General features: G+C 49.2%; 1 protein-coding gene across 6 annotated transcripts in view; it reads left to right on the top strand.

Annotated features, from left to right (window-relative positions):
- Positions 1–4,477: 4,477 nt before the first annotated feature.
- Positions 4,478–25,464, top strand: part of MARCHF6 (membrane associated ring-CH-type finger 6) — an 845,067-nt gene continuing 824,080 nt past the window's right edge. For 3 of the 6 annotated variants that reach the window (XM_063922757.1, XM_063922755.1, XM_063922753.1), the window contains exon 1: positions 4,480–4,706. In XM_063922757.1, coding sequence (XP_063778827.1) covers positions 4,688–4,706 — 19 coding nt within the window. In that variant the 5' untranslated portion in view covers positions 4,480–4,687. Of the gene's footprint in view, positions 4,707–25,464 lie in introns of all 6 variants that reach the window. The other 3 variants (XM_063922758.1, XM_063922754.1, XM_063922759.1) reach the window with 2 other exon arrangements.

Raw genomic sequence — 25,464 nt, 5'->3', positions numbered from 1 at the left:
TGTTAGATAGAACTCGATCTTTTCGGAATGTAAAGCTCCTACTGTAAGTACTACGGGAGGTGTACGGTGAGTAATAACCCCGTTGGAAAGCGGACTCCCATCTAAGCCATGCATGGTGACACACCTACCCAATGGTAACTGAGGAATGCCTAAGGCCTTAGCCCAAGTTAAATCCATAAAGTTTCCTGCAGCTCCACTGTCAACAAAAGCCGACACCAAAGAACTGAGGCTGTCAAAGGAAACCTTAACTGGAACTAAAAGAGAGTTATTCGAGGAGATAAGCTGCAGACCTAGGTGAACCCCCTCACAATTCACCTGGTCAAAGCGTTTCCCGACTTGTTCGGACAGTTACGAGCAAAATGTCCCTTAACACCACAGTACAAACAAAGACCGGAATTTTGCCTTCTGGTCCTTTCCTCAGGAGACAGCCGGGAGAGACCCATCTGCATGGGCTCCTCGACGTCTTCTGGAATGGAATAAACACAAGGACTTGACCTTACAGATGTTCCTCTTTCAGCTCTCCGCTCTCTGAGACGACGATCAATCTTAATAGAAAGCTCCATGAGTTTATCGAGAGTCTCAGGAGCGGGGTACTGGAGGAGACTGTCTTTAATAGACTCTGATAAGCCGAGGCGAAACTGACTGCGCAGGGCTGGGTCATTCCAGCCACAGTCGTTCGACCAACGGCGAAACTCAGTACAATAAACCTCTGCAGGATTTCTACCTTGTTTGAGAGCGCGCAGCTGACTTTCAGCGGACGCCTCTCTATCTGGGTCATCATACAAAAGCCCTAAAGATTTAAAGAAAGCGTCTACTGACAGTTCCAGCGTCATGCTGAAGATTTGGCAGAAGTAGGGGTAGACTTCTGCTCCTGGGAACCTGGAGCCGCTGTGGGCTTCTTTCCCCTTCCTCTTCCCCTTCCTGCAAAGTAGGGGGAACCTCTTGCTCTTTTGTATTTATTGGGCCGAAAGGACTGCATGTGTGTGTGATAGGTCTTTTTTGCCGGTGCAGGTGCAGAGTGCAAAAATGTTGACTTACCTGCGGTAGCCGCCGAGACTAACGCACCCAGACCATCACCAAATAAGGTCTCACCTTTATATGGGAGAGCCTCCGTGTTTCTTTTGGAATCCGCATCCGCGTTCCACTGGCGAATCCACAATGCCCGCCTAGCTGATACCGCCATGGTAGCATCTTGTGAACTCAAGAGTCCAAAATCTTTCATCGCTTCTAGCATGTAGGCGGCAGCGTCTTTGATATACCCTAACTTAAGGAATATCTCATCTTTATCAACCATGTCAATTTCTGATGACACGCTGTCTGACCATTTTTCAATATCGCGACTGACCCATGCGCAGGCAATAGTGGGTCTGAGCAGTGTACCATTGGCAACATAAATGGATTTCAATGTAGTTTCCATCTTGCGGTCAGCCGGCTCTTTTAGTGAAGCCGTGCCAGGTGCAGGGAGAATAACCTTCTTTGTCAACCTGGATAGTGCACTGTCTAACACAGGGGGCGATTCCCATTTTTTCCTGTCCTCTGCTGGGAAAGGGTATGCTACCTGAATCCGCTTAGGAATATGAAATTTCTTCTCAGGATTCACATCCCTGCAAAGAGAGCATTTAGTTCGTGGGAAGGAGGGAATGTGACTTTGGATTTCTTTTCCTTACATAAATAAGCCTTCTCCTGAGGTACAGGCGAGGCTTCTGTAACTTCCAACACGTCCCTTATAGCCACAATCATATATTGTATATTTTTTGCCAATTTATGATCTATTTCTCTAGAGTCACTATCGTCGACACAAGAATCAGAGTCTGTGTCGCTATCAGTATTCAGAAATGGTCTCTTATGTGACCCAGAGGGGCCGCCTGCAGAAGGAAGAACTGAGTCCTGAAAAATCACATTTTCCACAGATTTTCTTCAGCATTCAGCCTGAGATTCAGACTTATCTAACCTCCTGTTAATAAGATGCATACTGTCACGTATTTCTTTCACCCATGCAGGCTTTTTGTGTGCCGGCAGCGCCACCACATTACAACTCTGTGTACCTAAAAAGCCTTCCTCTGGGGAGGAACTCCCTGCCTCAGATTTGCCTTACACGTGTACAGCACACACTCTCAGACACACTGGGACTTATAAGGGGACAGACCCACAGCAAAATCTGTCAGAGGGACACAGTATAGGAGCAGCCAGTTCACAACCCCAGCGCCAGTATGTAATGTCTGTGAACACAGAATGCCCACAGACAACAGCGCTTTTACACAGTAATTCACACTAGTAATGCACCACCAAACGCTTTGTGCCCCCCTTATTTGCACCCTGTACTTGTTGCCAGAAGTGGAGGAAAGGACCAGCGTTGTCTCTGCAGCTGAGAGAGAGGAAATGGCGCGGAGCAGTGTGCTGGCTGCCTGAGGAAGAAGCTCCGCCCCCGCAAATGGCGCGTTTTTCACTCCGCAAGGTCTGTTTTTATACTGGCGGGGGTAGGGCTGTGCCAGCGGCATCTTATGCCCCCTTTGCGCCAGGTTAAGGTAATATTTTGCTGCCCAGGGGCCCCCCCCCACGCCCTGCACCCTGCAGTGCTCTGTGTGGGCAGCAATGGCGCGCTGCGCTCCCGTCAGCCGCGCCGTACCTCAGCCGTCACTTTAGTTGCTAGAGGATCTATCTTCCTGTCTTCAGACTTCTGGCTCTGCGAGGGGGGTGACGGCGTGCTGTGGGAGTGAGCATCTAGGCACAGCTAGTGTTCAGTTCCCTTCAAGAGCTAATGGTGTCCAGTCAGCCAGAAGCAGAGCCATGAAACTCTTCAGGAAGTTGGTTCTGCTTCTGCCCCCTCAGTCCCACAAAGCAGGGAGTCTGTTGCCAGCAGTTCTCCCTGAAAATAAAAAACCTAACATAAGTCTTTTTCAGAGAAACTCAGTAGAGCTCCTCAGAGTGCATCCAGTCTCCTAGCACATTTCTAAAACTGAAGTCTGGAGGAGGGGCATAGAGGGAGGAGCCAGTTCACACCCATTGAAAAGTCTTAAGAGTGCCCATGGCTCCTGCGGAACCGTCTATACCGCATGGTCAATAAGTGGACCCCAGCATCCTCTAGGACGTATGAGAAATGCACCCTAGCGATCAGCTCGGAATTACCCCCTTAGAGATCTAAAATAGACAAAGATAAAATACCAGCCAACCAGCACCTAACTGCCAATTTACAAACACAGGGGTAAATATATGAACGGGTGCTACGGAGGAGAAGGGGTATCTGCGCAAGTTACGTGCACTATACTGCTTCTTCCCCATGTATGAGGGCACAATGACAGCGGCGCCCCTGTCCATATCGGCGCTGCTATCTAAAAGATAGCTGGGCGATATGCGCAGGCAATGTATGAACGGTTATCATCGCTGACAGTTCCGACACCTGCAGCTGTCGATTTGGACAGCTGCAGGTGGCGATGCCTATAGACCACAGCAGGGACAGACCTGTCCCTGCCTGTGGCGGGTGCCGGCTCCTGGTAGCGCTGGGGATCTCGCGGAAGTAGCAAGATCCTGCACATGCGCAAAGGGATTTGGCCGGGAAGGAGACACACTGCGTCTGCTCTGATATCAGGGGGACATTGACGGAGGGGGAGCGAAACTCAACCTGCTTCGGCAGAAAAGATGTTAATCATACTTACCTACATTGTATTTCTCCTCTTCGGGAGAAGCCTGGAGAGGAGACGCTGCAGGTATCTTCGGGGGGCGGGGCTGGACTGTGACATCACTAAGCCCTGCCCCACATTGGAAAATGCCGCAATTCACGGGTCCGCGGGAAGGGGACCGGGCTAAAATGACTCTCCATCACTAGGGTGCAATCAGGATGCGGGAGACCTGCCCACTCTTCCGGGAGTGCGGGGGGCTATCCCAAAAAACAAGAGCCTCCCGCAGCTTCCGGGAGAGTAGGTATGATGTTAATACATCTTGTTGATATCTCTTCCTGCTTCGCGTCATAATGAGGCGAAGCAGGAAGTGTAATCGTGCCGCTACAATACATTTACCTAACAGCCTGTTATAGTACATGGCAGTTAGAAGCTGATTGGGAGATACTTTATCTCCATCCACTTTACCTCTCTCCAAGACTTGGTACATTGACCATACCTCCCAACATGACCCTCTCCAGGAGGGTCACAATGCTCTGCTTCTGGACTTTTCTCTTAACTTATGATTGACAGCACCTGTTTTGAACAAGTCAATGGATAAGATAGGTGTTTGTGTCCCTCCTGGAGAGGGTCATCTTGGAAGGTATGCATTGACCCCATAAGCTGATAAGCAAAAAGCAACATGATATCTACAAGTAAGGGGAACTAGCTAGCCGTCACATCCACGAGTTAAACGTACACAACGGTAAATTAAATACAGGCAAGGTTCAAGAGCAACTTGAACACAGTCAAACCCCCCCCCCGAAAACTACACTGCGCATGAGCAGTGTGTAGCGTACTACCATTACATGACCGAACCAGGAATCACTTATACTACTTCCGCAAGATCTGTGCCCGTGCTTATGACGTCAGGAGTTGACCTCTCAAATCGGTACCAGCCCCTGCAATACGTGATCATTTAGTTCTTGTTGACGTGAGTCACGGAGGCTACTACCCTGCGTACGAGGTGGGCTTCTGCTTCTGCTGCACACGGAGGGAAGCAAAAGCGGAGTCTGCGTCATAGGCCCGACAATATGGAGACCACGGAGGAAGGTAACAGACGGCAATTGCCAAATGACAACGGTTATAATACGGCGGCGCATGGCCTTGCCATACATGTAACCCGCTTTGTATATATAGATGTCTATAGACTGGCAGCGATTCACTCCAATATTGCTGTACAGTGCTGCAGTGCACTAATACTGTGTTCTGCATACAGAGCAAAGCCCAGGAAACTCACCAGTTATGGAGGGCGCTAGAGCTGATTTGTGTATGTTTATGGCCTCATTCGAAACATGTGAGTTTTTTGTTTTCTGCGTGCCCTGCCAGAAGTATTACAGAGACAACCCATGACTCTATGTGCTCTACTGTATATTCTGACAATAAGTACATTTTCCACATAATATAATACCAAAGCATGAAGTGCCAAATAATTGTCTGTCTAGAAGGTTTTAATTTGTGTATGTTCGAATAATTTGTTAGTTTATCTAATTTCTTTTACCTGACAATTCAGTTAAGAGCAGTGTCAGCAATGTGCTGTTAGAATGGCATAGAATTTATGGTGGGAAATGGCGGGCCCCGTATTGCTTATTTTATTTCTCATCTCCATAGGGGTGCACAGTTAAGGTCCGTACACATTAGACGAGGTTGCTGTGTGAGCAACGTCGTCTAATGTTTCCCACTCCCGCGCCGGCCAGTCGGTGGCCGATTGTACACACTGAGCGAAATTACCGCTCCTATCGCTCGGTGACGTCACGCCTCCGCCAGCCCTGCATGCAGGTCGTGGCCGACAGTCCAGATCCTGCATGCATGCCCTACCGACAGCGACGATCGTTGGCGACCTGCGGGGCTGCGCATCGGTCGTCGCTGGGGGCATACACACTTGCCGATTAAAATGAGCAACGTCGCTCAGGGAGGGGGAAAATGAGCGACGTTGCTCATTTTATCAAGTGTGTATGGGCCTTTAAAGTAGGAATATTGCTCTGCATTAATAATTATTTGTGATTTGTGCAGCTGGCACACTTTGCTTATTGTATTGCCCCAATCGAGACTTAGGGGTTCATTTACAAAAATAGAAATGTATGGATTTGGTGTAAGTCTTGAATGTAGATCAGCTAATGCAAACTGAATGTACAGACCTAATGCTATTGGTCTTAAGTAGGCTTACCGTACATACTATCTCTTTAAACCAGAACACTCATGAATTACACCGGTTCTGTTGCTGGCTGACTAAAGGGGCCTACACATGGTGCGATTCTGGCTATGAACAATATTGGCTTAATTTCCCTTGAACCTCCCGGTGTCCAGAACCAATGATATTGACTATAGACACTGAACAGTTTTGGTTATGAACATAGGCTGATATCGTTCACTACAAACTAGTGATGAGCGGGTTCGGTTTCCGAGAAACCGAACCCCCCCGAACTTCACCCTTTTTACACGGGTCCGAGCCATACTCGGATTCTCTCGTATGGCTCGGTTAACCCGAGCGCGCCCAAACGTCATCATCCCGCTGTCGGATTCTCGCGAGATTCGGATTCTATATAAGCAGCCGCGCGTCGCCGCCATTTTCACACGTGCATTGAGATTGATAGGGAGAGGACGTGGCTGGCGTCCTCTCCGTACTAATACGAGACAGTTGATCTGATTGCTTGTTTATTATTTTACTATAATTGTGGGGAGGATTGGGGAGCAGCTGTTAGTAGGAGTACAGTGCAGAGTTTTGCTGATAAGTGACCACCAGTTTTTTATCCGTTCTCTGCCTGAAAAAAACGCTCCATACCATATCTGTGCTCAGTGTGCTGCATGATATATCTGTGCTGAGTGCTCACACTGCTTAATTGTGGGGACTGGGGAGCAGCTATAGCAGGAGTACAGTGCACAGTTTTGCTGACAGTGACCACCAGTATACGTTTGTCTGCCTAAAAAACACTCCTGTGGTGGTTTTTTTTTATACTAGTTTAGCAGTTTGCTGACAGTGTCCACCAGGTCCATTATACTGTATATAGCAGTACGGTAGGCCACTGCTGTACCTACCTCTGTGTCGTCACTCGTCATCCATTAAGTATACTGTCCATCCATCTACATTGTATACCTGTGGTGCCTTTTAGTTGTGCGCAGTATATATAGTAGTAGGCCATTGCTATTGATACTGGCATATAATTCCACACGTTAAAATATGGAGAACAAAAATGTGGAGGTTAAAAAAAAAATAGGGAAAGATCAAGATCCACTTCCACCTCGTGCTGAAGCTACTGCCACTAGTCATGGCCGAGACGATGAAATGCCATCAACGTTGTCTGCCAAGGCCGATGCCCAATGTCATAGTACAGAGCATGTAAAATCCAAAACACAAAAGTTCAGTAAAATTACCCAAAAATCAAAATTAAAAGCGTCTGAGGAGAAGCGTAAACTTGCCAATATGCCATTTACGACACTGAGTGGCAAGGAACGGCTGAGGCCCTGGCCTATGTTCATGGCTAGTGGTTCAGCTTCACATGAGGATGGAAGCACTCATCCTCCCGCTAGAAAAAAGAAAAGACTTAAGCTGGCAAAAGCACAGCAAAGAACTGTGCGTTCTTTGAAATCACAAATCCCCAAGGAGAGTCCAATTGTGTCGGTTGCGATGCCTGACCTTCCCAACACTGGACTGGAAGAGCTTGCGCCTTCCACCATTTGCACGCCCCCTGCAAGTGCTGGAAGGAGCACCCGCAGTCCAGTTCCTGATGGTCAAATTGAAGATGTCAGTGTTGAAGTACACCAGGATGAGGGTATGGGTGTTGCTGGCGAGGAAATTGACAAGGAGGATTCTGATGGTGAGGTGGTTTGTTTAAGTCAGGCACCCGGGGAGACACCTGTTGTCCGTGGGAGGAATATGGCCATTGACATGCCTGGTCAAAATACAAAAAAAATCAGCTCTTCGGTGTGGAATTATTTCAACACAAATGCGGACAACAGGTGTCAAGCCGTGTGTTGCCTTTGTCAAGCTGTACTAAGTTAGGGGTAAGACGTTAACCACCTCGGAACATCCTCCCTTATACGTCACCTGCAGCGCATTCATCATAAGTCAGTGACAAGTTCAAAAACTTTGGGCGACAGCGGAAGCAGTCCACTGACCAGTAAATCCCTTCCTCTTGTAACCAAGCTCCTGCAAACCACACCACCAACTCCCTCAGTGTCAATTTCCTCCTTACCCAGGAAAGCCAATAGTCCTGCAGGCCATGTCACTGGCAAGTCTGACGAGTCCTCTCCTGCCTGGGATTCCTCCGATGCATCCTTGAGTGTAACGCCTACTGCTGCTGGCGCTGCTGCTGTTGCTGCTGGGAGTCGATCGGCATCCCAGAGGGGAAGTCGGAAGACCACTTGTACTATTTCCAGTAAGCAATTGACTGTACAACAGTCCTTTGCGAGGAAGATGAAATATCACAGCAGTCATCCTGCTGCAAAGCGGATAACTGAGGCCTTGGCAGCCTGGGCGGTGAGAAACGTGGTTCCGGTATCCACCGTTAATTCAGAGCCAACTATAGACTTGATTGAGGTACTGTGTCCCCGGTACCAAATACCATCTAGGTTCCATTTCTCTAGGCAGGCGATACCGAAAATGTACACAGACCTCAGAAAAAGACTCACCAGTGTCCTAAAAAATGCAGTTGTACCCAATGTCCACTTAACCACGGACATGTGGACAAGTGGAGCAGGGCAGACTCAGGACTATATGACTGTGACAGCCCACTGGGTAGATGTATTGCCTCCCGCTGCAAGAACAGCAGCGGCGGCACCAGTAGCAGCATCTCGCAAACGCCAACTCGTTCCTAGGCAGGCTACGCTTTGTATCACCGCTTTCCAGAATACGCACACAGCTGAAAACCTCTTACGGCAACTGAGGAAGATCATCGCAGAATGGCTTACCCCAATTGGACTCTCCTGGGGATTTGTGACATCAGACAACGCCAGCAATATTGTGCGTGCATTACATCTGGGCAAATTCCAGCACGTCCCATGTTTTGCACATACCTTGAATTTGGTGGTGCAGAATTATTTAAAAAACGACAGGGGCGTGCAAGAGATGCTGTCGGTGGCCCGAAGAATTGCGGGACACTTTCGGCGTTCAGGCACCGCGTACAGAAGACTGGAGCACCACCAAAAATACCTGAACCCTCCCTGCCATCATCTGAAGCAAGAGGTGGTAACGAGGTGGAATTCAACCCTCTATATGCTTCAGAGGATGGAGGAGCAGCAAAAGGCCATTCAAGCCTATACATCTGGCCACGATATAGGCAAAGGAGGGGGAATGCACCTGTCTCAAGCGCAGTGGAGAATGATTTCAACGTTGTGCAAGGTTCTGCAACCCTTTGAACTTGCCACACGTGAAGTCAAGTTCAGACACTGCCAGCCTGAGTCAGGTCATTCCCCTCATCAGGCTTTTGCAGAAGAAGCTGGAGAGATTGAAGGAGGAGCTAAAACAGAGCGATTCCGCTAGGCATGTGGGACTTGTGGATGGAGCCCTTAATTCGCTTAACCAGGATTCACGGGTGGTCAATCTGTTGAAATCAGAGCACTACATTTTGGCCACCGTGCTCAATCCTAGATTTAAAACCTACGTTGTATCTCTTTCCGGCAGACACAAGTCTGCAGGGGTTCAAAGACCTGCTGGTGAGAAAATTGTCAAGTCAAGCGGAACGTGATCCGTCAACAGCTCCTCCTTCACATTCTCCCGCAACTGGGGGTGCGAGGAAAAGGCTAAGAATTCCGAGCCCACCCGCTGGCGGTGATGCAGGGCAGTCTGGTTCGAGTGCTGACATCTGGTCCGGACTGAAGGACCTGTCAACGATTACTGACATGTCGTCTACTGTCACTGCATATGATTCTCTCACCATTGAAAGAATGGTGGAGGATTATATGAGTGACTGCATCCAAGTAGGCACGTCAGACAGTCGTACGTATACTGGCAGGAAAAAGAGGCAATTTGGAGGCCCTTGCAGAAACTGGCTTTATTCTACCTAAGTTGCCCTCCCTCCAGTGTGTACTCCGAAATAGTGTTTAGTACAGCCGCTCACCTTGTCAGCAATCGGCGTACGAGGTTACTTCCAGAAAATGTGGAGAAGATGATGTTCATTAAAATGAATTATGATCAATTCCTCCGTGGAGACATTCACCAGCAGCAATTGCCTCCAGAAAGTACACGGGGACCTGAGATGGTGGATTCCAGTGGGGACAAATTAATAATCTGTGAGGAGGGGGATGTACACAGTGAAAGGGGTGATGAATCGGACGATGATGATGAGGTGGACATCTTGCCTCTGTAGAGCCAGTTTGTGCAAGGAGAGATTGATTGCTTCTTTTTTGGTGGGGGCCCAAACCAACCAGTCATTTCAGTCACAGTCGTGTGGCAGACCCTGTCGCTGAAATGATGGGTTCGTTAAAGTGTGCATGTCCTGTTTATACAACATAAGGGTGGGTGGGAGGGCCCAAGGACAATTCCATCTTTCACCTCTTTTTTTCTTTCATTTTTCTTTTCATCATGTGCTGTTTGGGGAGTATTTTTTTGAAGTGCCATCCTGTCTGACACTGCAGTGCCACTCCTAGATGGGCCAGGTGTTTGTGTCGGCCACTTGGGTCGCTTAGCTTAGCCATCCAGCGACCTCGGTGCAAATTTTAGGACTAAAAATAATATTGTGAGGTGTTCAGAATAGACTGAAAATGTTATGGTTATTGAGGTTAATAATACTATGGGATCAAAATGACCCCCAAATTCTATGATTTAAGCTGTTTTTTAGGGTTTTTTGAAAAAACACCCGAATCCAAAACACACCCGAATCCGCCAAAAAATTTTCGGTGAGGTTTTGCCAAAACGCGTCCGAACCCAAAACACGGCCGCGGAACCGAACCCAAAACCCGAAAAATTTCCGGTGCACATCACTACTACATACACACAAACGATATGCACTATCTAAGCCAAAATAGACTGTGCATGCACAGTCTATTTTTTCCAGCGATGACGATATGCGGGAGCGCGCATCGTTCATCGTTGGTACTATATACACGGAACGATATGCACTAGCTTTGCTAATGATATAGAGTATTCAGATCTGATTGCAAAGCAAAATCTTTCTCTAATGGGTAAAACCATGTGCACTGTAGGTGTGATAGATACAACATTTGCAGAGAGAGTTAGATTTGGGCGGTTTATTTTGTTTCTGTGCAGGGTAAATACTGGCTGCTTTATTTCTCTGACGTCCTAGTGGATGCTGGGAACTCCGTAAGGACCATGGGAAATAGACGGGCTCCGCAGGAGACTGGGCACTCTAAAAGAAAGCTTAGGTACTATCTGGTGTGCACTGGCTCCTCCCTCTATGCCCCTCCTCCAGACCTCAGTTAGAATCTGTGCCCGGCCAGAGCTGGGTGCTCCTAGTGGGCTCTCCTGAGCTTGCTAGAAAAGAAAGTATTTGTTAGGTTTTTTATTTTCAGTGAGCTTCTGCTGGCAACAGACTCACTGCTACGTGGGACTGAGGGGAGAGAAGCAAACCTACCTGCTTGCAGCTAGCTTGTGCTTCTTAGGCTACTGGACACCATTAGCTCCAGAGGGTTCGAACACAGGGCCTGACCTCTATCGTCCGTTCCCGGAGCCTGCCGCCGTCCCCCTTGCAGAGCCAGAAGACAGAAGAGAAACGATGAAATCAGCGGCAGAAGACTCCTGTCTTCATTAAGGTAGCGCACAGCACCGCAACTGTGCGCCATTGCTCCCAGCACACTTACACACTCCGGTCACTGTAGGGTGCAGGGCGCTGGGCGGGGGGGCGCCCTGGGCAGCAATTATAATACCTTTTGGCTAAAAATACACACAATACAGTCTGGCAACTGTATATGTGTAAAACCCCCCGCCATTAAGTTACACAAAACGCGGGACAGAAGCCCGCCGCTGAGGGGACGGGGCCTTCTTCCTCAGCACACCAGCGCCATTTTCCCTTCACAGCTCCGCTGGAAGCAGCTCCCCAGGCTCTCCCCTGCAGTATCCTGATACAATAAGGGTAAAAAAGAGAGGGGGGGCACATACATTTAGGCACAAATAAGATATTTAAGCAGCTATTGGGTAAATCACTTATTATAGTGTAAATCCCTGTGTTATATAGCGCTGTGGAGTGTGCTGGCATACTCTCTCTCAGTCTCCCCAAAGGACTTTGTGGGGTCCTGTCCTCAATCTAAGTATTCCCTGTGTGTGTGCGGTGTGTCTGTACGGCTGTGTCGACATGTTTGATGAGGAGGGTTACGTGGAGGCGGAGCAAGGGCAGATTTGTGTGGTGTCGCCCCCGTCGGGGCCGACACCTGATTGGATGGATATGTGGAAGGTCTTAACCGACAGTGTCAACTCCTTACATAAAAGGTTTGATGATGCAGCAGCCTTGGGACAGCCGGGGTCTCAGCCCGCGCCTGCCCAGACGACTCAGAAGCCATCAGGGGCTCATAAACGCCCTCTGGCTCAGATGGTAGACACAGATGTCGACACGGAGTCTGACTCCAGTGTAGACGATGATGACACAAATATACAGTCTAAAAAAGCCATCCGATGCATGATTACTGCAATGAAAGATGTATTACACATATCTGATGTTAACCCGGTTACTACCAAGAAGGTTTATATGTTTGGGGAGAAAAAGCCGCCAGTGACTTTTCCCCCATCTGATGAATTAAATGAATTGTGTGAAGAAGCGTGGAGTTCCCCTGATAAGAAACTAGTGATTTCTAAGAGGTTACTAATGGCGTACCCTTTCCCGCCAACGGACAGGTTACGTTGGGAAACATCCCCTAGGGTGGACTAGGCGCTTACCCGCTTATCTAAAAGGGTGGCCCTACCGTCTCAGGATACGGCCGCCCTAAAGGAGTCTGCGGATAGAAAGCAGGAAGCTATCCTGAAGTCTGTGTATACACACTCTGGTACTCGACTGATACCTGCAATTGCTTCAGCCTGGATGTGTAGTGCTGCAGCAGCATGGGCTGATACCCTGTCAGACAACATTGATTCCCTCGACAGGGATACTATTTTGCTAACCCTAGAACATATAAAAGACGTGGTCTTTTATATATGCGGGATGCCCAGAGGGACATGTGCCTGCTGGCATCTAGAATTAATGCAATGTCCGTTTCTGCCAGGAGAGTATTATGGACTCGGCAGTGGACAGGTGATGCTGATTCTAAAAGACACATGGAGGTTTTGCCTTATAAGGGTGAGGAATTATTTGGGGACGGTCTCTCGGACCTCGTATCCACAGCGACAGCTGGAAAGTCGACTTTTTTACCTCAGGTTTCCTCACAGCCTAAGAAAGCACCGTATTATCAAATGCAGTCCTTTCGGCCTCAGAAAGGCAAGCGGGTCAGAGGCGCATCCTTTCTGGCCAGAGGCAGGGGCAGAGGAAAGAAGCTGCACCAGGCAGCCAGTTCCCAGGAACAAAAATCCTCCCCTGCTTCCACTAAGTCCACCGCATGACGTTGGGGCTCCACAGGCGGAGCCAGGTGCGGTGGGGGCGCGTCTCCGAAACTTCAGCAACCAGTGGGTTCGCTCACAGGTGGATCTCTGGGCTGTACAAATTGTATCTCAGGGATACAAGCTGTAGTTCGAGGCGACTCCCCCTCGCCGTTGCCTCAAATCAGCCTTGCCAGCTTCCCCCAGGGAAAGGGAGGTAGTTCTGGTGGCAATTCACAAGCTGTACCTCCAGCAGGTGATAATCAAGGTCTCCCTCCTTCAACAAGGAAGGGGTTACTATTCCACAATGTTTGTGGTACCGAAACCGGATGGTTCGGTCAGACCCATTCTGAATTTAAAGTCCTTGAACACTTATATAAAGAAATTCAAGTTCAAAATGGAATCGCTCAGAGCGGTTATTGCAAGCCTGGAAGAGGGGGATTTTATGGTGTCTCTGGACATCAAGGATGCTTACTTGCATGTCCCCATTTACCCACCTCACCAGGAGTACCTCAGGTTTGTGGTATAGGACTGTCATTACCAGTTCCAGACGTTGCCGTTTGGCCTGTCCACGGCACTGAGGATATTTACCAAGGTAATAGCCGAAATGATGATACTCCTTCGGAAGAAGGGAGTTATAATTATCCCGTACTTGGACGATCTCCTCATAAAGGCGAGGTCCAGAGAGCAGTTGTTGGTCAGCGTAGCACTCTCTCAGGAAGTGTTGCAACAGCACGGCTGGATTCTGAATATCCCAAAGTCGCAGCTGATTCCTACGACGCGTCTGCTTTTCCTGGGCATGATTCTGGACACAGAACAGAAGAAGGTGTTTCTCCCGGTGGAGAAGGCCCAGGAATTGTCATCTCTGGTCAGGGACCTCCTGAAACCAAAACAGGTGTCGGTGCATCACTGCACGCGAGTCCTGGGAAAGATGGTGGCTTCATACGAAGCAATCCCCTTCGGCAGGTTCCATGCAAGGATCTTTCAGTGGAATCTGTTGGACAAGTGGTCCGGATCGCATCTTCCTATGCATCGGCTGATCACCCTGTCCCCGAGGGCCAGGGTGTCTCTGCTGTGGTGGCTGCAGAGTGCTCATCTTCTCGAAGGTCGCAGGTTCGGCATACAGGACTGGGTCCTGGTGACCACGGATGCCCCGAGGATGGGGGGCAGTCACTCAGGGAAGAAACTTCCAGGGGCAGTGGTCAAGTCTGGAGACTTCACTACACATAAATATACTGGAACTAAGGGCCATTTACAACGCCCTGAGTCAAGCAGAGCCCCTGCTTCGAAACCAACCAGTGCTGATTTAGTCAGACAACATCACGGCGGTCGCCCATGTAAACTGCCAGGGCGACACAAGAAGCAGGATGGCAATGGCAGAAGCCACAAGGATTCTTCGATGGGCAGAGAATCACGTGCTAGCACTGTCAGCAGTGTTCATTCCGGGAGTGGACAACTGGGAAGCAGACTTCCTCAGCAGACACGACCTCCACCCGGGAGAGTGGGGACTTCATCAAGAAGTCTTCATACAGATTACAAATCGTTGGGAAATGCCACAGGTGGACATGATGGCGTCCCGCCTCAACTAAAAGCTAAAAAGATATTGCGCCAGGTCAAGGGACCCTCAGGCGATAGCTGTGGATGCACTTGTGACACCGTGGGTGTACCAGTCGGTTTATGTGTTTCCTCCTCTTCCTCTCATACCCAAGGTACTGAGGATAGTAAGAAAGAGAGGAGTAAGAACTATACTCATCGTTCCGGATTGGCCAAGAAGAACTTGGTACCCAGAACTGCAAGAAATGATCTCAGAGGACCCATGGCCTCTGCCTCTCAGACAGGACCTGTTGCAGCAGGGGCCCTGTCTGTTCCAAGACTTACCGCGGCTGTGTTTGACGGCATGGCGGTTGAACGCCGGATCCTAATGGAAAAGGGCATTCCGGATGAAGTGATTCCTACGCTGATAAAAGCTAGGAAGGATGTGACAGCAAAGCATGATCACCGTATATGGCGAAAATATGTTGCTTGGTGTGAGGCCAGGAAGGCCCCAACAGAGGAATTCCAGCTGGGTCGTTTTCTGCACTTCCTACAGTCAGGGGTGACTATGGGCCTAAAATTGGGGTCCATAAAGGTTCAGATTTCTGCCCTTTCTATTTTCTTTCAAAAAGAACTGGCTTCACTGCCTGAGGTTCAGACGTTTGTTAAGGGAGTGCTGCATATTCAACCCCCTTTTGTGCCACCAGTGGCACCTTGGGATCTTAACGTTGTGTTGGATTTCCTGAAATCCCACTGGTTTGAGCCACTTAAGACCGTGGAGCTAAAGTATCTCACGTGGAAGGTGGTCATGCTGTTGGCTTTAGCTTCAGCAAGGCGTGTGTCCGAATTGGCGGCTTTGTCATGTAAAAGCCCCTATCTGATTTTCCATATGGACAGGGCAGAATTGAGGACTCGTCCCCAATTTCTCCCAAAGGTGGTATCAGCGCTTCATTTGAACCAACCTATTGTGGTGCCTGCGGCTACTCGGGACTTGGAGGACTCCAAGTTACTTGATGTAGTCAGAGCTTTGAAGATCTATGTAGCCAGGACGGCTGGAGTCAGGAAAACTGACTCGCTATTTATTCTGCATGCACCCAACAAGCTGGGTGCTCCTGCTTCAAAGCAAACTATTGCTCGCTGGATCTGTAGCACGATTCAGCTGGCACATTCTGCGGCTGGACTGCCGCATCCTAAATCAGTAAAATCCCATTCCACAAAGAAGGTGGGCTCTTCTTGGGCGGCTGCCGGAGGGGTCTCGGCTTTACAGCTTTGCCGAGCTGCTACTTGGTCGGGTTCAAACACATTTGCTAAGTTTTACAAGTTTGATACCCTGGCTGAGGAGGACCTTGAGTTTGCTCATTCGGTGCTGCAGAGTCATCCGCACTCTCCCACCCGGTCTGGAGCTTTGGTATAATCCCCATGGTCCTTACGGAGTTCCCAGCATCCACTAGGACGTCAGAGAAAATAAGAATTTACTCACCGGTAATTCTATTTCTTGTAGTCCGTAGTGGATGCTGGGCGCCCGTCCCAAGTGCGGACTCTCTGCAATAAATGTATATAGTTATTGCTTAAATAAAGGGTTATTGTTATGAGCCATCCGTTGAATGAGGCTCCGTTATTGTTCATACTGTTAACTGGGTATGGTTATCACAAGTTGTACAGTGTGGCTGGTATGAGTCTTACCCTGGATTCCAGATCCTTTCCTAGTAATGTCAGCTCTTCCGGGCACAGTTTCCCTAACTGAGGTCTGGAGGAGGGGCATAGAGGGAGGAGCCAGTGCACACCAGATAGTACCTAATCTTTCTTTTAGAGTGCCCAGTCTCCTGCGGAGCCCGTCTATTCCCCATGGTCCTTACGGAGTTCCCAGCATCCACTACGGACTACGAGAAATAGAATTACCGGTGAGTATATTCTTATTTTTTACACTGCAACTTAGATTTCAGTTTGAACACACCCCACCAAAATCTAACTCTCTCTGCACATGTTATATCTGCCCAACCTGCACTGCACATGGTTTTGCCTATTAGAGAGGGCTTTTGCGATCAGGTCTGAATTAGGTCCATAGACTATATATCCTTAGCTCATATCGCTCTGTGTATAGGCCCCTTTAAAGCCTACATTTCACCTAGTTGTAATTAGCCACAGAAGCGGTGTAATTAATGAGTGCCCTTGTTTAAAGGGGTTCAGTATTATTTACCAGCGGGTGGGATGCAGTCTAACTATCCCGACAGCAGCATCCCGCTTGCCAGAATCCCAGCAGTAGGGCGACCGCAAAGAGTCCTTTTGCCGGCTTAGTAGCTCTCTGCACTCGCCACAGGATCTATTCCCACTTTATGGGTGTCGTGGGCACCTGTGAGAGGGAGTAGTCCTGTTTCGCTGGATGTCGGGATTCCGGTGTCCGTATCCTGTCCGCCGGGATCCCAATAGCTGGCAAATTAAACACATCCTGTTTAAAGCTATAGTATGGTAAGCCTATTTTAGGACCCGATTCAGGTTTTTTAGCAAAGCAAAAAAAAGCACACAACTGGGCAAAACCATGCTGCACTGCAGGTGGGGCAGATGTAACATGCAAAAAGATTTAGGTTTGTGTGGGATGTGTTCACTGAAATCTAAATTGCAGTATAAAAATAAAGCGGCCAGTATTTACGCAGAATAAAAAAAATTCACCCACTAAATCTCTGCACATGTTACATCTGCCCCACCTGCAGTGCAACATGGTTTTGCTCAGTTGTTTTTCTGCTTTGCTATCAAACCTAAATAAGGCCCTCGGTGCTTAGTCCAGTGATGGCAAACCTACCGTCCTTCAAGGGCTGAGACATACACACTAGGAAAACATGATTCAAGTTCAGAACATGGGACCCCATGGGTTAGCATAACCAAACTGCTTCAGTAGATTAAAACATGTCGACTCATGTGCTTGCTTTGCTTGCCACGCCTCGGGCACAGTGATTCGCTCGCCACCCAATCAATGTCCATGTGGATAGTGTCGTGAGGCAGTTTATTTCTGCTAGCCCAGGGGTCCCATGTTCTGAACTTGATCTGGAAAGCACACATGATAGAACACTATGTGACCTACATATTAATATTCTCTGTAGTGCCACAATTAAGTCTTTATCGCGACAGGCTTTTTAATTTTCCGCAAAACTGTCACAGCTATGTACTAAATGTTCCTTGCGGTACAGCAGTAGTGACAACATTCGTCTGTGAGTTACCTCTCCTGGTCTCAGAGGAGATGGATCTCCTCCAGATACACCACCATAGGCATAATGGGGCTTGCGCCACCTAAGGATGGTGTATAACAGGACATAACTCCATAGGAGCGAGACAGTAGTCCCCATTGATGATAATGAGCACTGCTGTCTGCAGTCCAATTAGCCTTTTGCAGGAGATTTTTGTGTCCTCTCCAGCATTTGGCTAAATCGTACACTAGTATATCGAACCCAGCATATGTTCCATCCACCATGCTGTCGCGCACTGCACTCCTCTCTGCTTTTTTGATTCCTCTCCCCCCCCCTCCCCCCCCCCCCCTTCCTGTCGTACTGGCTACAGATATTGAGAACTGGGGCATGGCCACATAGCATGCCGCGGGTGACTAGATACGCTGACTTACGACTGTTTGCAGCTCAATGTATTCCTATGGCATGCGCGTGCCTACGCAAGCGTGCATCATAGTCGCAGGCACACTAGTTGTGCCAGCTTTGTCGCAACTAGGATGCACTGTGGCAAAGCTGAGCGTGGCTACATCTGTAAATAGGTCCCTGTATTTTAATACTTCACTCTTATTATACATGTTGTAAAGGTATGAGATGTTATTCGCAGATAATACTTTTCAAGAACCTGCTGAAATAAAAAACAGCAATATGTTCGTTGTTGCTTATTATATTTTCTCTGACGTACTAGTGGATGCTGGGAACTCCGTAAGGACCATGGGGAATAGCGGCTCCGCAGGAGTCTGGGCACATCTAAAGAAAGCTTTAGGATCACCTGGTGTGCACTGGCTCCTCCCCCTATGACCCTCCTCCAAGCCTCAGTTAGATCTCTGTGCCCGAACGAGAAGGGTGCACACTAGGGGCTCTCCTGAGCTCTTTGTGAAAGTTTTAGTTTAGGTTTATTATTTTCAGTGAGAACTGCTGGCAACAGGCTCACTGCATCGAGGGACTAAGGGGAGAAGAAGCGAACTCACCTGCGTGCAGAGTGGATTGGGCTTCTTGGCTACTGGACATTAGCTCCAGAGGGACGATCACAGGTTCAGCCTGGATGGGTCCCGGAGCCGCGCCGCCGGCCCCCTTACAGAGCCAGAAGAGCGAAGAGGTCCGGAAAATCGGCGGCAGAAGACGATCCTGTCTTCAGATAAGGTAGCGCACAGCACCGCAGCTGTGCGCCATTGCTCTCAGCACACTTCACACTCCGGTCACTGAGGGTGCAGGGCGCTGGGGGGGCAGCGCCCTGAGACGCAATAAATCGATAAAAACCTTATATGGCTAAAATAAATGCATCACATATAACTCCTGGGCTATATGGATGCATTTAACCCCTGCCAAAACATACAGAAAAACGGATGATAAGGACGCTGAGAAAGGGGCGGAGCCTATCTCCTCGGCACACTGGCGCCATTTTCCCTCACAGCTCAGTTGGAGGGAAGCTCCCTGGCTCTCCCCTGCAGTCACTACACTACAGAAAGGGGTTAAAAAAGAGAGGGGGGCACAAATTAGGCGCAGTATAAACAATACAGCAGCTATAAAGGGAAAAACACTTATATAAGGTTATCCCTGTGTATATATATAGCGCTCTGGTGTGTGCTGGCAAACTCTCCCTCTGTCTCCCCAAAGGGCTAGTGGGGTCCTGTCCTCTATCAGAGCATTCCCTGTGTGTGTGCTGTGTGTCGGTACGTTTGTGTCGACATGTATGAGGAGAAAAATTATGTGGAGACGGAGTAGAGTGTCTGTAATAGTGTTGTCACCCCCTAGGGGGTCGACACCTGAGTGGATGTACTGTTGAAATTGCGTGACAGTGTCAGCTTTGTATTAAAGACAGTGGTTGACATGAGACAGCCGGCTACTCAGCTTGTGCATGTCCAGACGTCTCATACAGGGGCTCTAAAGCGCCCGTTACCTCAGATACAGACGCCGACACGGATACTGACTCCTGTGTCGACGGTGAAGAGACAACCGTGATTTCCAATAGGGCCACACATTGCATGTTTGAGGCAATGGAAAATGTTTACACTTTTCTGATAATATGAATACCACCAAAAAAGGGGTATTATGTTTGGTGAGGAAAAACTTCCTGTAGTTTTCCTGAATCTGAGAAATAAAATGAGGTGTGTGATGATGCGTGGGTTTCCCCCCGATAACAATTGATAATTTCTAAAAAGTTATTGGCAGTATACCTTTTCCCGCCAGAGGTTAGGGTGCGTTGGGAAACACCCCCTAGGGGGGATAAGGCGCTCACACGCTTGTAAGAACAAGGGCTCTATCCTCTCCTGAGATGGCTGCCCTTAAGGATCCTGCTGATAGAAAGCAGGAGGGTATCCTAAAATGTATTTACACACATACTGGTGTTATACTGCGACCAGCAATCGCCTCAGCCTGGATGTGCAGTGCTGGGTTGGAGTGGTCGGATTCCCTGACTGGAAATATTGATATCCTAGATAAGGACAGTATATTATTGCCTATAGAGCAATTAAAAGATGCATTTCTATATATGCATGATGCACAGCGGAATATTTGCCGACTGGCATCAAGTATAAGTGCGTTGTCCAATTCTACCAGTAAAGTGGTCAGGTGATGCGGATTCCAAACGGCATTTGGAAGTATTGCCTTAAAAAAAGGGGATGTACCCCTGGTCGCCTCGCAAAATAAGACGCCGTATTATCAGGCGCAGTCCTGGTTGGCAAGCGGACAAAAGGGTTCCTCTTTTCTGCACGTGACAGAGGGAGAGGAAAATGGCTGCAGAGATCAGCCAGTTCCCAGGAACAGAAACCCTTTTCTGCCTCTGCCAAGCCCTCAGTATGACGCTAGGGCTTTTACAAGTTCAGGCACGGTGGGGGCCCGTTCTCAATGAATTTCAGTGCGCAGTGGGCTCACTCGCAAGTAGACCCCTGGATCCTTCAGGTAATATTTTCAGGGGTACAAATTGGAATTCGAGACGTATTCCCCTCGCCGTTTCCAAAAGTCTGTTTTACCGACGTCTCCCGCTGACAGGGAGGCAGTTTTGGAAGCCATTCACAAGCTGTATTCCCAGCAGGTGATAATTAAGGTACCCCTCCTGCAACAGGGAACAGGGTATTATTCCACACTATTGTGGTACCGAAGCCAGACGGCTCGGTGAGACCGATTTTAAAATCTAAAATCTTTGAACACTTACATACAAAGGTTCAAATTCAAGATGGAGTCACTCAGAGCAGTGATTGCAAGCCTGGAAGAAGGGGACTACATGATGTCTCGGGACATCAAGGATGCTTACCTTCATGTCAAAATTTACCCTTCTCACCAAGGGTATCTCGGGTTATGGTACAGAACTGTCACTATCAGTTCAGACGCTGCCGTAGGGATGGTCCACGGCACCCCGGGTCTTTACTGAAGTAATGACCGAAATGATGATATTCCTTCGAAGGAAGGGAATTTTAGTTATCCTTTACTTGGACGATTCCCTGATAAGGGTAAGATCCAGGGAACAGTTGGAGATCGGTGTAGCACTATCTCAGGTAGTGTTGCGGCAGCACGATTGGATTCTCAATATTCCAAATTCGCAGCTGGTTCCGACGACTTGTCTTCTGTTCCTAGGGATGATCCTGGACACAGTCCAGAAAGAAGGTGTTTCTCCCGGAGGAGAAAGCCAGGGAGTTATCCGAGCTAATTAGGAACCTCCTAAAACCGAACCAAGTCTCAGTGCATCAATGCACAAGGGTTCTGGGTAAAAATGGTGGCTTCCTACGAAGCAATCCCATTCGGCAGATTCCACGCAAGACTTTCCAGTGGAACCTACTGGACAAATGGTCCTGGTCGCATCTTCAGATGCATCAGCGGATAACCCTGTCACCAGGGACAAGGGTATCCCTCCTGTGGTGGTTGCAGAGTGCTCATCTTCTAGAGGGCCGCAGATTCGGCATTCAGGACTGGGTCCTGGTGACCACGGATGCCAGCCTGCGAGGCTGGGGAGCAGTCACACAGGGAAGGAATATCCAGGGCTTATGGTCAAGCCTGGAGACATCACTTCACATAAATATCCTGAAGCTAAGGGCCATTTACAATGCTCTAAGCTTAGCAAGACCTCTGCTTCAAGGTCAGCCGGTGTTGATCCAGTCGGACAACATTACGGCAGTCACCCACGTAAACAGACAGGGTGCCACAAGAAGCAGGAGGGCAATGGCAGAAGCTGCAAGAATTCTTCGCTGGGCGAAAAACCATGTGATAGCACTGTCAGCAGTTTTCATTCCGGGAGTGGACAACTGGGAAGCAGATTTCCTCAGCACGACCTCCACCCGGGAGAGTAGGGACTTCACCCAGAAGTCTTCCACATGATTATAAACCGTTGGGAAAAACTCGACAGGTATTGCGCCAGGTCAAGGGACCCTCAGGCAATAGCTGTAGATGCTCTGGTAACACCGTGGGTGTACCAATCAGTGTATGGGTTCCCTCCTCTGCCTCTCATACCCAAGGTACTGAGATTGATAAGATGGAGAGGAGTAAGCACTATATTAGTGGCTCCGGATTGGCCAAGAAGGACTTGGTAACCGGAACTTCAAGAGATGCTCACGGAGGATCCGTGGCCTCTACCTCTAAGAAGGGACCTGCTTCAGCGGGGACCTTGTCTGTTCCAAGACTTGCCGCGGCTGCGTTGACGGCATGGCGGTTGAACGCCGGATCCTGAAGGAAAAAGGCATTCCGGATGAAGTCATCCCTATCCTGATCAAGGCCGGGAAGGATGTAACCGCAAAACATTATCACCACATTTGGCGAAAATATGTTGCGTGGTGCGAGGCCAGTAAGGCTCGACGGAGGAAATTCAACTGGGTCGATTCCTACATTTCCTGCAAACAGGAGTATCTATGGGCCTGAAATTGGGGTCCATTAAGGTTCAAATTTCGGCTCTGTCGATTTTCTTCCAAAAAAGAACTAGCTTCAGTCCCTGAAGTTCAGACGTTTGTTAAAGGGGTACTGCATATACAGCCTCCTTTTGTGCCTTCAGTGGCACTTTGGGATCTCAAGGTGGTTTTTGGGTTCCAAAAGTCACATTGGTTTGACCCACTTAAATCTGTGGAGTTAAAATATCTCACAGAAAAAGTGGTCATGCTGTTGGCTCTGGCCTTGGCCAGGCGCGTGTCAGAATTGGTGGCTTTATCCTGTAAAAGCCCTTATCTGATTTTCCATTCGGACAGGGCGGAATTGAGGACTCGTCCTCAGTTTCTCCCTAAGGTGGTTTCAGCGTTCACCTGAACCAAACCTATTGTGGTGCCTGCGGCTACTAGGGACTTGGAGGACTCCAAGTTGCTAGACGTTGTCAGGACCCGGAAAATATATGTTCCAGGACGGCTGGAGTCAGGAAATCTGACTCGCTGTTTATCCTGTATGCACCCAACTAGCTGGGTGCTCCTGCTTCTAAGCAGACTATTGCTCGTTGGATTTGTAGTACAATTCAGCTTGCACATTCTGTGGCAGGCCTGCCACAGCCAAAAAATCTGTAAATGCCCACTCCACAAGGAAGGTGGGCTCATCTTGGGCAGCTGCCCGAGGGGTCTCGGCTTTACAACTTTGCCGAGCAGTTACTTGGTCAGGAGCAAATAAGTTTGTAAAATTCTACAAATTTGATACCCTGGCTGAGGAGGACCGGGAGTTCTCTCATTGGGTGCTGCAGAGTCATCCGCACTCTCCCGCCCGTTTGGGAGCTTTGGTATAATCCCCATGGTCCTTTCGGAGTTCCCAGCATCCACTAGGACGTCAGAGAAAATAAGAATTTACTTACCGATGATTCTATTTCTCGTAGTCCGTAGTGGATGCTGGGCGCCCATCCCAAGTGCGGATTGTCTGCAATACTGGTACATAATTATTGTTACCAAAAAAAAAATAAAAAAAAATTCGGGTTATTGCTGTAGTGAGCCATCTTTTCTAGAGGCTCCTCTATTATCATGCTGTTAACTGGGTTCAGATCACAAGTTGTACAGTGTGATTGGTGTGGCTGGTATGAGTCTTACCCGGGATTCAAAATCCTTCCTTATTGTGTACGCTCGTCCGGGCACAGTATCCTAACTGAGGCTTGGAGGAGGGTCATAGGGGGAGGAGCCAGTGCACACCATGTGATCCTAAAGCTTTCTTTAGATGTGCCCAGACTCCTGCGGAGCCGCTATTCCCCATGGTCCTTACGGAGTTCCCAGCATCCACTACGGACTACGAGAAATAGAATTATCGGTAAGTAAATTCTTATTTTCTCTTACGTCCTAGAGGATGCTGGGGACTCCAAAAGGACCATGGGTATAGACGGATCCGCTGGAACTTGGGCACACTATAAAGACTTAAACTGGGTGTGAACTGGCTCCTCCTTCTATGCCCCTCCTCCAGACCTCTGTTAGATTCTGTGCCCAGGAGTGATTGGACACACACTAGGGGAGCTCTACTGAGTTTCTCTAAAAGACTTCGTTAGGTTTTTTATTTTCAGGTAGACCTGCTGGCTACAGGCTCCCTGCAGCGAGGGAGTGAGGGTAGAGAAGCAGACCTACTTCTTCTTAGTTTCAGGGCTCTGCTTCTCAGGCTACTGGACACCATTAGCTCCAGAGGGTTCGATCACTTGGTGCGCCTAGCTGCTTGTTCCCGGAGCCACGCCGTCACCCCCCTCACAGAAGCCAGAAGAAAGAAGCCGGGTGAGTATTAGATGAACCGAAGACTTCAGTGACGGCAGAAGACTTCAGTAACTGAGGTACAGCGGTCGTGCTGCGCTCCATGCTCCCACACACCAACGGCACTTTCAGGGTGCAGGGCGCTGGGGGGGAGCGCCCTGGGCAGCAGGTTACTGTTTTCTTGATAAGGCTGGCAGTGAAAGCCTTTTCGGTGCCTCGGCACCGTGTCTCATACCCCCGCCAGCATGTTACAGCGCGCTGTGCGCCATAGATCCCCTGCCGCCGGCTTACACGGGTGCAGGGCGCTGGGGGGGGGAGCGCCCTGGGCAGCAAGTTACAGGTTTTTTTTAATAAGGTTAAACTGTATTGTATTTACTGTGCCGGGGCTCCGTGTCCCAGACCCCCGCCAGCATGTTATAGCGCACTGTGCGCCATTTCTCCGGCGCCGCCGGATTCCATACGGGGCGCTGGGGGGGGAGCACCCTGGGCGAGGGTTTGAGAGCTGGTTTCACTGGAGGGAAAGGTGCATGCGATGGGCCGCGGCTGATGCCCCCGCCATTTGGTGACTGCGGGCGCGCTGAGCGCCGATGCTCCCACACGCCGTCGGTGTGGGTGCAGGGCGCATGGGGGGGGGGGGGGTGGCTGGGGGAGGCGCCCTGAGCAGAATTCGTTTCTGATAATATGTAGTGTTTTTGCACTATATATGGTGCCCAACCTATATGTATATAATGTAGTGGAGCTATAGCGCGCCGAGGGGGGCGGGGCTTAGCCCTCGCACATACAGGGTCCGCGCCATTTTCTCTCTGTCCCCGCCAAGTAGTATGTAATGCACAAACAAGGGGGTGGGGGGTACAGTGTTTTAGTGTTATGTTAAACATATATAACACTAGTTGACTTGGAAATGAGCATGAAATCATTCTTGTGTGTATTTTCTGTGTGCTCCCTGTTATATATGCCCATTTTAGTACACTTGTGTCGACAGGTATGAG

The sequence above is a fragment of the Pseudophryne corroboree genome, chromosome 5 (assembly GCF_028390025.1).
Source record: "Pseudophryne corroboree isolate aPseCor3 chromosome 5, aPseCor3.hap2, whole genome shotgun sequence".
NCBI lineage: Eukaryota > Metazoa > Chordata > Amphibia > Anura > Myobatrachidae > Pseudophryne > Pseudophryne corroboree.
The sequence above is the reverse complement of the archived record's forward strand: the minus strand, read 5'-3'. Positions and strand labels throughout refer to the sequence as shown.